Source organism: Dicentrarchus labrax, unplaced genomic scaffold (assembly GCF_905237075.1).
Source record: "Dicentrarchus labrax unplaced genomic scaffold, dlabrax2021, whole genome shotgun sequence".
Taxonomy (NCBI): domain Eukaryota; kingdom Metazoa; phylum Chordata; class Actinopteri; family Moronidae; genus Dicentrarchus; species Dicentrarchus labrax.
In genome coordinates this window covers 17,952,190-17,966,972 of record NW_026136713.1, presented here as the reverse complement: position 1 = coordinate 17,966,972, position 14,783 = coordinate 17,952,190, and the positions used below count along the sequence as shown (strand labels likewise).

At 40.0% G+C, this 14,783-nt stretch overlaps 1 protein-coding gene across 6 annotated transcripts in view; it reads left to right on the top strand.

Annotated features, from left to right (window-relative positions):
* The window catches only part of zgc:66433 (uncharacterized protein LOC321250 homolog), a 52,179-nt gene that overhangs the window by 28,978 nt on the left and 8,418 nt on the right, over nucleotides 1–14,783 (top strand). For 5 of the 6 annotated variants that reach the window (XM_051419061.1, XM_051419064.1, XM_051419065.1 and 2 more), the window contains 7 exons: nucleotides 3,275–3,449; nucleotides 5,358–5,484; nucleotides 8,003–8,143; nucleotides 8,232–8,291; nucleotides 12,997–13,152; nucleotides 13,705–13,801; nucleotides 14,472–14,742. In XM_051419061.1, the coding sequence (XP_051275021.1) occupies nucleotides 3,275–3,449; nucleotides 5,358–5,484; nucleotides 8,003–8,143; nucleotides 8,232–8,291; nucleotides 12,997–13,152; nucleotides 13,705–13,801; nucleotides 14,472–14,742 (1,027 nt within the window). Of the gene's footprint in view, nucleotides 1–3,274; nucleotides 3,450–5,357; nucleotides 5,485–8,002; nucleotides 8,144–8,231; nucleotides 8,292–12,996; nucleotides 13,153–13,704; nucleotides 13,802–14,470; nucleotides 14,743–14,783 lie in introns of all 6 variants that reach the window. The other variant, XM_051419062.1, reaches the window with a different exon arrangement.

Genomic DNA, 14,783 nt, shown 5'->3' with positions numbered 1-14,783 from the left:
AAAATGTGTAGTTTGTTGCAGGAAACACACCATTAGTGTGTAACGTTTGGTGAGTCACTTCTGTTTGAATCCCATATGGGAGAGTTGAACGTCAGGCGTGGATCCACAGATCACGGAGTCGTGTCCGTCTCAATCTGTAGGTGTTAACCCTGTGATGGTGCCAGACTGGCAGCTGATGTCTGATTATGTGCCGTGTTTGAATTGGATCTGCAGTTTCAAAGGGTTGAAGTCTTTAAATAGAAGTGATACAAGTCTGTTCCCTTCTTCCTTTAATTCTGCTCTTCGGGAGTTTAAAGTGTATGAAAACTTGGTTTCAAATCTAAAGTCATGTTTTTTAACATTAAATATTCATGACGTGGTACTGTAAATAAGCAAAAATCTGAAGTTAAAGTTCAGAAAAACACATCCTTGTGAATTATTTATAAAAATCTCACTGAAATTAAAATTCGTTTTTGCTAAGAGATCAATAAATATATAATATTGGTGTTGTTTTGACTTGTATACTAAGTAACTAAAGTAAATAGTAAAGTAAGGTAACCAAAATAAAACAACACCTCTATTCAAGTGATTATACACTAATGAAAACATACCTCACCTTTACATTTCTACCAATAGATCCTTTGAAATGTTACATAATGGATCTTTAAAGAGACCCTATATTAGCTTATAGATACTAACACCTGTTGGTATGACTTAAATAAATGATCACAATGACAATTTATTACAACCTTCACATACTGACAACAATTGAGAGCTAAAATATTATTACTGACATCAACCTCTTTTACATTCATCCTCTCCTCACCTCCTCATCTTCCTCTTATTCTCCACCTTAATCCTCCTCCTTCTCCTTGCAGTGAATAGAAAACAAAATTGCATCAGTTTTGGGGACAAAATAACCAATGTTGCTCTTAGAATCTGTATTATTAGGCACGCAGCTCACAAATACAAGACCGCCACCGTAAGTTTCACTCCAGCTGACAACGACCATGTCACAACCCAAAAAATTTAAATTATAAAATTATATAGGTTTAGGTTCCCTCTCCTCCTTTTTCTCACTTAGCCCACGACATTGTTTCCCAGTCAAAGGTCACCATCTTCTCATTAAGCTGAGGTCAGTTCCTCGTGATATTGACCTTAAAATTTACTATTTTGAATGTGTGCATGTATTCATGTTTGTAACTGAGCGAACGTATATTGGGAAATAACACATCTCTAGACCTACAATGACCATAAAGCTTAGCTGACCTTCCATTGAAGCAGTGGCCTTCTCCTTTGAGTGCAGACCTTTAACTTAATAGTCTATTGTGCCTAAAATAGCACAATAAATGGCAATGTCGACTGGTGTTTCCCCCTGATTTTTCATCTTGGCAGTGAAGAAAGGGCCTCTGAAGCCTCATCAGAAAGAAGACTGGAGAGTAAATATAGCAGTTCATTTTCAGGCGCAGACAAAAGAGAGGAGAAACTGCAGCCAACATTTCTTCACAGAAAATGGATGAGAACTGAATTTATCTTCTATTAATAGTCTGACAGGTGTTATATTTAGCACTCCACGCAGAAAAAACTGCTCTTTGATTTTGATTTATAGTTCATTTTTGTGATGTTTTTGAATGTGTCACATAAAATGTACCAATAACACACACAAGAGCTATAAAAAAGAAAAGAAATCAAGCTGCTATGATATCAAATGTAATATCGATGACATGAAAAGAAATAAACTCAATCATTTTGTGATTGTGTTCTTTTACCAAATGACCCAGAAATGCCACCAGGTTTAGATTCCAGACATATTTTTCAGCTGTGATTTCTCTCCAACCAGAAAGAGAGTATTTTTAGAGAAAGGAAGGAATGCTGAAGGATTCCCCCACAGGGTGAAGGACAAAAATGACACAGCAAGTAAAAAAAGAATGTGTTTTTTTTGTGGCCGAGGGATGTGAATTCTCAGAATAGTTGGATCGCAGTCGGTTTGTTTTTCTCCCGGCTCCTTCTTTTGTTCACAGTTCCTTTTTCCTATGTTTCCCCTGCGCCTCAGCCTCAACGACGATCCGCTGTCTGGGGAATAATATATCCGTATGTTGGGATAGGGCGTTCGATCATTTCTCTCCAATGGAGATGCTCCAAATTTGTTTTTGTGACAGTGAGTTTTGCGTCAGTCTGGGATAAGAGTTTCTTTTTTTTTCTTTTTCTTTTTTTTTTTAAGTATTTTTTGGGGCTTTTTATTGCCTTTATGATAGAGACAACTGAAGATAGACAGGAAAGGGGGACAGAGAGAGGGGATGACACGCAGCAAAGGGCCTCAGGTCGGATTCAAACCCTGGACCGCTGCAGGAAGGACTCAGCCTCGGTACATGGGTCGCCAGCTCTACCCACTGAGTTAACCGGGTGCCAGAGATAAGAGTTTCTAACTTTTGTCTGTATTGTAATGTTCATTTACAATGCCTAGTCAGGTCAGAGGTCAGGGAACATTATGCAATGCTCGATGCCGCCGACTGTCCTATAGCACTGATAGAGGTTAGATGCTGCTTCAAAAGAGATTAAGCGTTACCTATAACCAGATGGGGCAAATGTACACACATTCTTTACTCAAGTAGAAGTACAGATACTTGCGTAAAAGTAGAAATACTGCACTCTTGGTAAAAAGTAATCTACCAGGAATGTACGCTTGGATGTATTGGACTGGTCCTCATTTAAATAAATCTAGGGGCAGCATTTTTTGAGTGAAAGTTGCTCTGTACATAGCCATAGTCTTGTTATTGACACAAAGATAAGGAAATGCATCTCTCTTTATACTGATTATTTGACTTGAATAGAGAAACTACATGTGGAGACAGTCCACGGCCCTTCTGAATGTGGGACAGAGAGAGGACCGGTTGACATTTAAAGTCCTGCATGAGCGCCTTGCTGACTGAAAGCAGTGAAAGCAGTTTGTAGCTGTTTAAGGAGTTATAAAAGAGTTGTTGAGTTTTCCACTGCGGTGCTAATGGAGGTGGACTCACTGGGGGGGGTTTACAAGCAGAAGAGTGTGTGTCTTTATGTACATCAGTCCTGGTGTGTAGTTTCTCCTGGGTTGCCTTTACAGCCAACACAGGGCTAATTGGTCAAACTAGAGTTCACATGAGGGCTGTGTGTAAAGTTGCTGTGTGTGTAATTTTCTCATTAATACATAACTGTGCTGTTAGTTGTAATGGCTCACTGTGGTGCTGTCAGGAGAACTGTGAGGGGTATTAAACCAGCTTCTTTACGTTCCTTTCTTCCTTTCTCTCTTTTCTCACAGGAAAGAAGAAATCCAAGTTCCAGACGTTTAAAAAATTCTTCGCCAGGAAGAAGAGAAAGGAGCCACCAGCCGCAGGAGCAGACGCGGGGCTTAAAGCCAGCCAATCAAGCGACAATGTCAGCAAAACATCCGAAAATAACACGCTCACTCGATCAGAGAAGGAAAAGGGCTCTGGGTAAGATCAGACTAACTGTGTAACTGTGACTGCAACTCTCTTATATGAACCACTGACACAAGCTTCAAATACTTCTATGTGGTTTACTGGGGGAAATGTTGGGTTAATGGTTTCTTATTATCAGAAGAAGCTCAGTAAATGCACTTTGGATGAACTGAAAAGCTAATTTCATTATAGAGGAGAAAGGCTTTTAGCAATCTCAACCACCGTCTCTTCACATATAGCTTTATATTTGCTAGAGAAGGTTTACTGGATGCCTCATCTACACATTTCTGTTAGGAGTTCGAACTGACATCATCACATTTTCTCTAAACTGCGCATTGAAATGGATCATTGATTCCTTCCACGATGGTAGTTTTGCTGTAGATTGAGCCCATTTTAACCCAAAGTGTTAAAAAGTGCTTGCAGATAGTGATCCAGATCATTTGGCTCAGCTCAGGTCCTCGGCCCCCAAACGGCTCTTCATTTAGTACCCCTTATGGCTTTAATGATTCAGCCAAATTTAGCATTATTTGGATCTTTGATTGGTATCTTTGCATATATATGACTTAAATTATTCAAGGTAATTATATGAAACCTTATAATTTCCATAGTTTTACATTATGCTTGATTTAAAAACCTTAAATAATTTAAAAACATCAAATACTATTAAACATTTAATTTATATTGAACTATGTTTTGTATGTTGTTGTATGTATGTATGTAAAGGACGACTCCCATCTTTCACATGAAGGAGCCAGAACAAGAAGCAGTGTAGGGACCATGTTCACTTGTTCACAAACAACACTTCTTGAGATTTTTTTTTAACTTTTGAGCAAATCTGTTGGTGTTTGCCTCATAGTTGTGTTTATATCTATTATGGGACACTAAAACCCAAGGTAATTAAATCATTTTTGGTGGGTTGACAGATTCTTAAAAGACCAGTGTGTAGGATTTAGTGGCATCAAACAGTAAAGCTGCAGATTGCAACACCATGAACGCCTCTGGTGTCTGTATTTGACCACCTGGGAATGAGAACGAGCTGTGAAGTGAGTAGGAGAAACTACGGTGGCCATGAAACTCAGCAAAAAACCCAAAATCTACAACCAGCATGGAGGGTGAACCGCTGCCCATGTAGATAAAAATGTTTCATTTTAAGGTAACAAAAACACAACAGTTCTTATATTCTTAAGTGATTATACACTAATGGGAACAGATTTCTTCCAATAGATCCTCCTAAATGTTACACACTGGACCTTTTTAAAGGGAGTTGACCCACCCCAATGAAATATGAACAGTATTTTATTCAGCCATCACTTATTGTACACCACAAGAATTTTAAAGGAGTTCACCAACAAAACAAAACCACTGGGAGAAATTACAAAAATTAATTTTCCTGCAGCCCAGTATTGTGTTTCTATCCAACTGGTTGGCGTTCGTCTGTCCATTTAGATAAACATCTCCCCTTCTTGTGAAAAGGACAAATACAATTTAAGAAAGGAAGATCATGTTTTAACATCCATCTCCTGTCCTTCCTCAGCTGGGGCTCATGGTTTCCTGTTTTGGTAACAATTGGTGGAATCTTTCTTCCTGTGGACAATCTTAATTTCCTTTGTTTTTCTAAGCTGTGCCACTTCCTGCCTTGTCTACTTTTGACTTTTCCTCGTTGTGTCACAGGATATATCTGCCCCACTTTTATTGAAGCCATTCTGTGTTCATCATTATAATCATTAGTTAGTCAATATCAGTTTATTTTGAATGATTTTCTTTGAATAAAAGAAATTGCTTTTCAAACCCTCACCATTGTTGGTCTTTGGTATTTGTTGGCCTCCCAACATCCAGTTCTTTCTATTTTGTTTATTTTGTTTTAGGAACTGTGAAACATCACTTTCCCCTTTGTTTATTTCTTCCTCTTCCTGTTCCCCAAAGGTCAAAGATCAGCCTGGGCAGCAAGGCCTTGTCACATGACTCTGTCTTTGTTTCGGACTCATCGGAGGCCAACGATGCTCTGGGGGCATCTCAGGACAGCATTCATGGGAAAGTGAAATCACTACAGGTAAATACACATTTAAAAAAAAGCATACCAGGTCTTTTAGTTTGAGCTCCTGTGTCAACAAGCCTCTCCCTCGAGAAAAGGTCCAGGATGCCTCTGAAGAGACAGGGCAAGAGGGAGGATTTGAGTGCAGCTTAATAAGCAATAAAGAAACATCTTCTAATAAACAAATAAGGAATCACAGTCTGTGTGTTAAATTGGGAGTGAGAATGTCTATGATCCTGTGCTGTTCTCAGCTGTCATAAGCAGTATTTATCATTAAAGGAGTTGATGGAGTGAGACAGAGCGGGACCAGCTGATCTGCTGTATATTTAGTCAGACGGGCTGAGCTGAAGTGTATCACAGAGAGAGGTTAAAACCGAAGCGTCTGTCAAAGCAAAATGAAGGACCGGATGATGAAAAGAAAAGCGGACAGACAGAACAAACGTCTGTCACGACAACGTGCTAAAATGGGAAGACATGAGACGCAGACAGGCGGACCTGACCTCCAGTTAAACTGCTCCACTAAGCTACCTACAGGGGAGTGAGAATTAAACAACGTCTTAAGGGGATTTGCTAAAAAGGAAAACTTTCTCTGGCAGCTGTAACACAGAGAAAGTGTTTAGCTTGGCACCTGAGACAGCGATCACACAGCGTGTACGAGAGGCCGAACAGGCAGAAAGACACAGGGAGTAATAGTCCACAGTGCATTTATTACGCAATATTCAAACAAAAAGCTGCACAAGCATGCAGATGAAATGGAAATAAATAAAAATAAATACATCAACTGAATTTACTGTGGGAAAACAGTCTGATGGAGATTTCCTGTCCTTAATCCTCACTCTGAGCTGAGCTGCGTGTTGAGGTCCAGAGCCAAATATAAACACACTATATAAGCATTGATATGTTATGAGGTGTATAGTTAGAACATAATGCACAGTGCTAACAAGTAAAGTGCATATTACATGGTGCTCACTATGGTGGTGTTAGCTTGAATCCAAAACAACATTTAACAGTACAATTTATACAAACTTTTTTTTGTATAAATTGTACTGTTAAATTATATTTTCTGTAAAGTTTAGGCCCTTATGCTACTTCAGAGCTGTCTTCAAAGTGCCAGGACATAAATCTGATGGAAAAATACCAAACCCCTTAATGTTTCTCATTAATATTAGTTGCATTTAAAGGCAGAATGAATGGGAAAATCCTAAAAAAAAACACCACCCTCTAGAGGTGTCTGGTGGTATCTGCAAACACTCTTCCCTGCCTGCTTGTATTTTCTTCTCTTGCTGTGTTCAGGGTGTTTCTTCATGTCAAACTTTGGGCTAAAAAGCGTGTACCGCCCAGCCAATAACATTTCATTTCTGGTGTTGTCGAGCCAGTCAGGAGGGGCCATCTTTGAACGTTGTGTTTACAAACCGCAAGCGACATATCCTGCTCATTCTGCCTGTAAGAATGCTGACAAAAGGAATAATACATTAACACTACCACATGTAATTGGATCCTCAGTGGTAGCTAACTGAATTTGACATGTTAATGGATTCGGTAGCATATCCTGTAACAGTTGAGATATTCACTAAACAGTATCATTTGATGTAAAAGAAATCTATCTTTTCAAAAAGCTAACTTTTTTGGTGGTCACACATACGCCACATACATGAATTATAAGCATTTCTTTTTCATCTTGAATCATATGCAGTCATTTCACAACAGCAAAATAAAGATAAATGTATATAACACAACATTTTGTACTGTAATATACAAATTTAAACTCAGAATTAGCAGTAAACTGAATTTAATGTACTAGAAAGCTGAGTTTCTCAACACAACTGCCGATGGTGAAATAAGCTGTTTCCGTATTTTAGTTGGAGCTCCTCTCTGTTTCTGGATGTGTTAGAGTTACCGTAACAACACTGAAATATTAACGTTGAAATATTAACATTGAAAACTGCAGCGGTCGATTTTTTTTCTGTCAAGGACTTGTTGTGTGCCGGCGTCCAGCCCGGCTAAAGAAAAGCTGTATTGTCCAGTGTTTGCGTTGCACCTGAGTAAATGAGTCCTTGAGTGACTGTTACAGGGCAACACGTAACAGTCAGATAACAACTCTGTTAGTTTGAGTTTCTGTGATACCTACCACACACACACACACACACACACACACACACACACACACACAGCCTAAATAAACACTGTCTCTCTTGAGTGCCAGCTGACTGTCCTCCCAAGTCATTCTCTGTTAATCATACTCTACACTACTGAGGATTTCCTGACGGTAAAAGCGGTGAAACTTTGTAAGACACACAAAAGCTCAGTCAAACACACCTTTGTTCCCTTTCTTTGTAAAGCTGTACTTTATCTAACCGGTTGACAGTTTTGGCTCTTCTCCATCTCTGATAACATAAACTCACACAAAACCTGGAAAACACTTTCACTTCCTGCTGTAATATGTTTCCAGGTTTTTTTTTTTTTTATTCTTTTCCAGGTGTTTTGAACATAGATGACACACGCACACAAAGACAATTTTATTTTTGTTTTTCTGCAGCTCCAGCTGAAGCACGCCATCGGACTGGGCTCGCCTCCATCCCTCATCTGCGTGAAGAGAACAGAAGATGCTGGAACCATGTCCGAGGATGACGGCCTGCCCTGCAGTCCACCTGAGTACACGACACTCCACGCAGTCATGGTAACACATAATGTCCTCCTCTGTCGTCGCCTTGATTGCCATTTGCTGCAGACCGCACTGCTAACGCTGTTGTTATTTTCTCTCTCAGAATCAGGCGAAGAGGAACAGCTCGATCAGTCTGGAGAGAGTAGACAGCGATGACGACCAGGTAAACAAACACTTGAAAGATTACTCCACCTTTTTAGCTTTGCACTCAAATCATTACATAGATATTGTTCCAGACATTCCTTTTACTTGTCTAGACCTGGGGCCTACATCAATTACCCACAATGCAACTCGACCTCCAACTGTTTGGTTGGAGATTCAGGTGTGTTGTGCTAATAGAGGCTAATGTAGCCTCGGTTTTTGGTGACATGGGGACAGAAGAACTCTAAATCAAGCTGACAAACAGCCCTGGTTTATTATTTATTACCTTTTAGAGTTGTCCTGGCTAGGACATTAGGAGTCATTTTTTGGCCAATGTAAGCAATATTCACTCTCCCTTTAGATCTGTTTTGGTTCCCAAGTCTTGTGGGAAATATTTGAGCTTTTTAGGAGTTTGACATTAGACTTTAGTCACTAACGCGTTACTATGAATCGCACCAAAGTCCATGTTTGTGGAGGAAGTTGTGGTGGGCGAATGGGTTAAATACTGGACTTTCATCTATGAGACTGGGGTTTGACTCCTCTGTGAGACAATGTCTCTGGCTTTTTATTTTCAGTTTTTGTGTAATCTTCAGTTTTCAGTCACAGTTCTAAGTTTAGGCAACAGAAATGATTGGATAGGTTTAGGGAAAGATCATATTTTAGGTTAAGATAGCCCATTTTCATATTATTAACCAAAAGACCTGAAGGCTAACTACTTGTTTTACCATGAGCACCTGACCTATCCTACACAGGGTGTGTATTGCCAAGAAAAGCGGCGGGATTCATCAACATGTGTCGCTAACTTTGCCTTTCCTGCCATAAAACCAAAACAAGGAGCTAAAAGATGCAAAAAAAAAGGCTCTCCTGTCACTGCAGAGTTTGGTGTTTTTGCAGTGACAATGTTGCTTCCACACTGCAACGATAAATCCCTGCCCTCAGGAACCAGACTGAATCCACAACTCCAATGCGAGGCGCTATTGTAAAACAAATAGCCTGTAGCATGGTGTGAATTTCCACGGTGTGAAACAGTCATTCAAGTGATCTCATGGTATGCTTTGTGATTTTTAAAGGCCAGGAGGAACCTTCAGGCTGTGTGATTGTGACATTTCTCCTCATGTGACTACGATGGTAAAAACATCTCATGATCCAATCTAATCACAGAAACACCGCTCTTGCTTGTAAATAAAAGCCCCCTTCATACGAACTGACCTCCTCCATCTCTATTTGTCTCTCTTTTCCCACCTATATCCCCATTGTTTATTACTGTTTCTCCCTCTGTATCCTATTAGTGTCAGTCCCCTGGCTCATTGTATGAGTGTTCATCCCCTGTGACCTGATGTCTCACATGCTCTCTTAACAGTTAAAACAATCCACTGAAGTACTTTTCAGATGGACAGAAACGAGTGCCAATTCGTGATAAGACAAGTGTCCTAAAAAGAAAAAACCTCAACTATCCATTTAGTCCCGCTGGCTATAATGTGGGCTAAAAGCTCAGTCAGCAAAGTATGACAAATGAGCATTTAATGATAGTGTCGTTTTAGCAATTTCAGAAGGCTTTTGGCCAGTCATTTCCCCACTGAAAAGAACCACTAATGGCCAGCTACAAAGACATGCACACAGAAAACCTGAAAATATCCCTTTTTAAAGTGCATTCCACACACAGGAATGTGGTCAAGGACTGCAGTGACTTATGAATTGCAGTCGCAGTGGCACTTTCCGGAGCTTTTCCATTCACCGAGAACTCATGACAGACTTCATGGAGACGCATTTTATTCTCAAAATGAACTTCACTGCAGCACTAACAGTTTGGAGCCATGTCAGCCTAAACTCTGCTGGTCTTGGTCAGTCTGTCTGTATTTATTGTAAATAAAAAGCGAGGCTTTGTCATTTGGCTTGGTCCTTTCAGTTTGTGGCTTTGAGACTGAAATATTCAAGATGACAGAAATAATTTGGAGCTCTTGGTGTTAAAGGACCAGTGTTTAGGATTTAGTGGCATTTAGCAGTGAAATTGCAGATTGCATTGTCTGTATTTGACGACCTGGGAATGAGAACGGGTTGTGAAGTGGCTACAAACAAGCGAAAGTCCCTATCTGGAGCCCGTGTTTGGTTTGTCCGTTCTGGGCTTCTGTATAAACATGGTGGTTCAACATGGCGGCCTCTGTAGAGGAACACCTGTAGATAAAAACGACTCTTTCTAAGGTAATAAAAACACAACCATTCTTATTTCCAGGTGATTATACACTATGAATATTATATATATCATTTAGTTTCTGTTTGTATCCATTAAAATGTTTTTATCTTTGAGGACTCTTGAAAGAAAAGCCCAGTTGTGCTTAAAGAGGTAATTAACTCCAGTTTAACACCTAGATGATGGCTCCCCATTGTGGCAATTCATAATAAATCAGGAAAACAATATAGGACTGCACATTAGCGAGGCGCTAGTTTTTTCAAGTCACTCATATGAGGATATTCACGACAATATACTTATCTAATTGTTTTTTATTAACCCACAGATTATTATAACCCGACTCCTCCCCTCAGCAGCACTTCAGTGCTTTGTAGCTTTTGGTTTTCTGTCCCAAAACGTCCCTGTTTTGCTCCACTCTCACCGCTCTCATCAGTGTTGTTTTCAACCACAGCTGGCAACTTAAAGAAAACCCACTTGTATGCTACCTGCTCAGCACTAAACAGCAGACAAAGTTTCTGACTGGCTGGTGAACATTTCCCTTTGCAGTTGGTAGAGACCAAAACAGAGCTAAAAGAGAGCGAATATTAGACTTAAATTCTTCATCGTGTCCCTGCTGGATGTGTAAACAGGCGTGTGCCATTTTAATCTTTATATGGTGATAAAATGTCAGTGTTGTGACTACAGCTTGTCCAAACAATCAATTCATGCACGTATAAGGAGGCAATATAGAGGCTTTCATTTAGTCATCAGCAGATAGTCACAGAAAGAAAGCAGCAACATCAGTTCTTCTTTCTGTCTCATAAATCTTGAAAATGATCAGTATTTGAATGATAGAGGATTTAACAACTTCCTGCAGTGCTGATTCATACAGTACATTCAGAATGAAATGCATACTGCATCTGTAACACAGTAAATAGCTGTCATGTGCTTTGTGTGTGATGATGGACCTTGTGTGTGTGTGTGTGTGTGTGTGTGTGTGTGTGTGTGTGTGTGTGTGTGTGTGTGTGTGTGTTGATGGGTGTGGTCACCTCAAGCTGCTCTTCAAACCTTAAATGGAAATCTGCTACTTGACCTCTTCTTGCTCTGTGTGTCCCGTTCTCTGTTTCCTTTCTCTGTTTTTCTGACCTTCTTTCTCATTTCTCCGACCATAATACTGTACGTGTTATTCCACTGACCCACTCTGTCTGTGTGTGTCTCTGTCTGTCTGTCTGTGTGTGTGTGTGTGTTCAGAGTGCATTCCAATGGTTTCTCTGGCAGTCAGCGTGTCTGCTTGTAGTTATGGCGTTTAAATTCTGCCTCAACCCGCCTCTCTCTCTCTCTCTCTCTCTCTCTCTCTCTCACACTCACACTCACGCACACGCACACACACACACACACACACACACACACACACACACAGACACAGACACACACACACACATACAGACCTGAAAACTCCATAAACAAAAATCTAGATGTCAACAAAGAAGAACTGTGATCAGATTCCTCCAAATGTGACACAATCTCTCAGTCCTTTTTATGGCTTTTGCTCACAATCAGACAATAATGTGTGTCCTAAATAGTGTATAAACAGTTCTGGTTTCATTTGCTGATGTTTAGAGATATCCATCTCTGAAACGACTGCCAATACAGTGGAGATGATTTGACCAGAGAGTGGAGCTCAAAGCATCAAACTTAAAAACTTAAAAATACCAGTGTTTAGGATCTAGTGGCCCCTAGGTCCGCTCTAGAGCCGATGTTTAGTTTGTCTGTTCTGGGCTCCTAAAAACATCTCATTCTAAGAAAATTCACATTTTCAGCTCATTATACACTAATGAAAACATACCTGTGTATATTGTATTCCATTTCTTTCCTAAATGTTATAGTTTTGTCAACTGAAACAGTCACTGTGCTCTTTCAGTTTGCCAAAGCATGCATGGAGATGTCAAAATGTGAATAATATTGACTCTTTTTAGTTTTTTTAATGGATTAATAGATGCAATGTGGATTTGTCAGAGTAGAGAGAGAGAGAGTGATACTTCGCCAGTGATGACAGAGCAAGTGTTGGTCCTACAGATAAGGACTGCTAATATTTATACAGCTGCACTCTCTCTCCTTCCCTCTTGTTACTGGTCTAGCTCTATTTCCTCTGGTTTCTTTATCTGTCGCCTTTGCCATTTTAATGAAAATCCCCTTTGTTTTTATCATAATCAACCCCCAACCACTTCCAATGTTTGGCTCTTTGGTCCCTTAAATCCAGGATCACGATTAAGAGCGATGACTCAAAGCTGTGACGGCTGTCTGGACAGCCTTTGTGGATACTTTGGCATGTGGATATAATTTTCCCAGGACATGGGTGGACAAAGCCCAACTTTTGTGAATGGTTCCCCATCAGAGTTGTCTCCAGATGACTTCACAGATCTAAGTGTTGTTTTCCAGCTTTAGCAGAGAGTTATTTTACCTGTATTATCAAATGCCTGAGGGGTATTTCCTCTGTTAATAAGTTTATTTGTGAAGCTTTTTAGTGAAACCTTCTGTCTCTGTCTCCCTCTCTCCCCAGCTGTCCTGTGCTGCCTCCAGTAGAGCAGTGAGCCCCCTGGTGGTTCCCGGGGACTTCAGCCAGCCGGCCAGTCCCTTCGGATGTCTGGATAACTCTGCTGCCAAACATAAGCTGGGCCTGAGATACAAAGCCTGCAACAAGAGGAAACCTGTCACTGTAAGACATTCAGACACACACAAACACACAAACATGAGCACATACATTCTGATACATACATTACGTATACTTTAAAGGATCATTCTTGTTTATTATTGTAAGTGTGAACCTATTGTGACGTCACCTGTTTGTTTGTTAAGTACCGTTTTGAAGCCTCAAGTTTGGTGTAATGGATGTCTCCATGTCGGCAGTATGCAGTAACACAATCTCGATTCATTACTTGATCAGCACTGCCTAGTTTGACAGTTTGATCTGAGTTTTGTGCGCTGCGAATTCACTGAGAATGACTTGTCAATCACAATGTAGCCACGCCCTAAAACATACCCTGCTTTATGGTCTATTTTACTCTAAATTGGACCATAATTTAAGAAATTAACATCATGCTGTTTGGAACAAGAACTGAATCTAGTGATTGAGACCATGAACTCATTAGGAAACAGTTTACTGCACTAATAAAGAAGTCATTTTCAATGAAGAATACAAGCATCTTCTGGTTAAAGGAGTGTCCAACCATCAGAGTGGTAATGAGACATTGTTATTCTGTCCCTGCAGAGGCTGGAGATGAAGGCAGGAGGAGACTCTGTGCTGGAGGACCTACAGAACACCTCCATAACTGAAGATTTGGAGGAGCGAGAACAGAAGACAACAGGTCAGCACACCTTTTTTGAATTCATGTCAGTGACTCTGTAAGCATGGAAGCCCCTTAATCAAAATTAAATCCCTTATTTCATCTGTAAGGGAATAATGTAAGATACTATTAAATATCTGATTTCCATTGTCATGTGTCATGTGTCGTGTGATAATGCGCAATTACTATATAAAAACAAATAATTGTCAGTTTATACCTGAGCATAACACAGCTATGTTTTTGTCATTTTCAAATTGAAATTCAACTTGCCAACTAAACTGCTGCTCTATGTAAATTAGTGTCCTGATTTTAGTTCATTACAATGAAAATAAAATGATAAGGGTTTTTAAAAGGGGCCTGAAAATGTAACATATTTATTATAAATCAGGACATTTGCAAAATCTTTCCATTTATTTTTAAACTTAAGGTCTCACATTATCCACCAATCTGACAAAAAAGTACATTTTACATTTCATTTCATTATCATCATGATGGTAATATGCATAGAAGTGCAATTTAAAATGTAGATTTTTTTAATTTTAATATAATGCACATAGAAATTGATCTTTGAAACTCTGATTTGGTTAAATTATTTCCTCTTAACATTGGCAGCAGTAGACTTCCATATGCTTGCTGCTACTGAATCATATCAGGTTGATTTTTGAGACCTTTGCTTCTGTTTATGATTCAGTTGTTGATGAGCTAAAACCAAAGGTGGAGAAGGAAGAAGATGATGAGGAGGAGGAGGAGGAAGAAGAAGAGCGACCACAGAATTCCAGACAATCCCTGTTGAGAGATAAGGAGGAGGGAGAGGATGAGTCGGAAGCAGAACAGGATGTTTCTCGCAGTCTGGACACTTCCTTTCCACCCGAGCTGTGTCTCTCAGAGGAGGAAGCTCCGGACACCGAGCGCCCGCCCTCCTCCAAGCCAAGCTCAAGCGCCTCCTCTCTGGACAGTCCCAGGTGATTAGACATAATTTCCTCCTCGCTTTTGCCACCTCCTT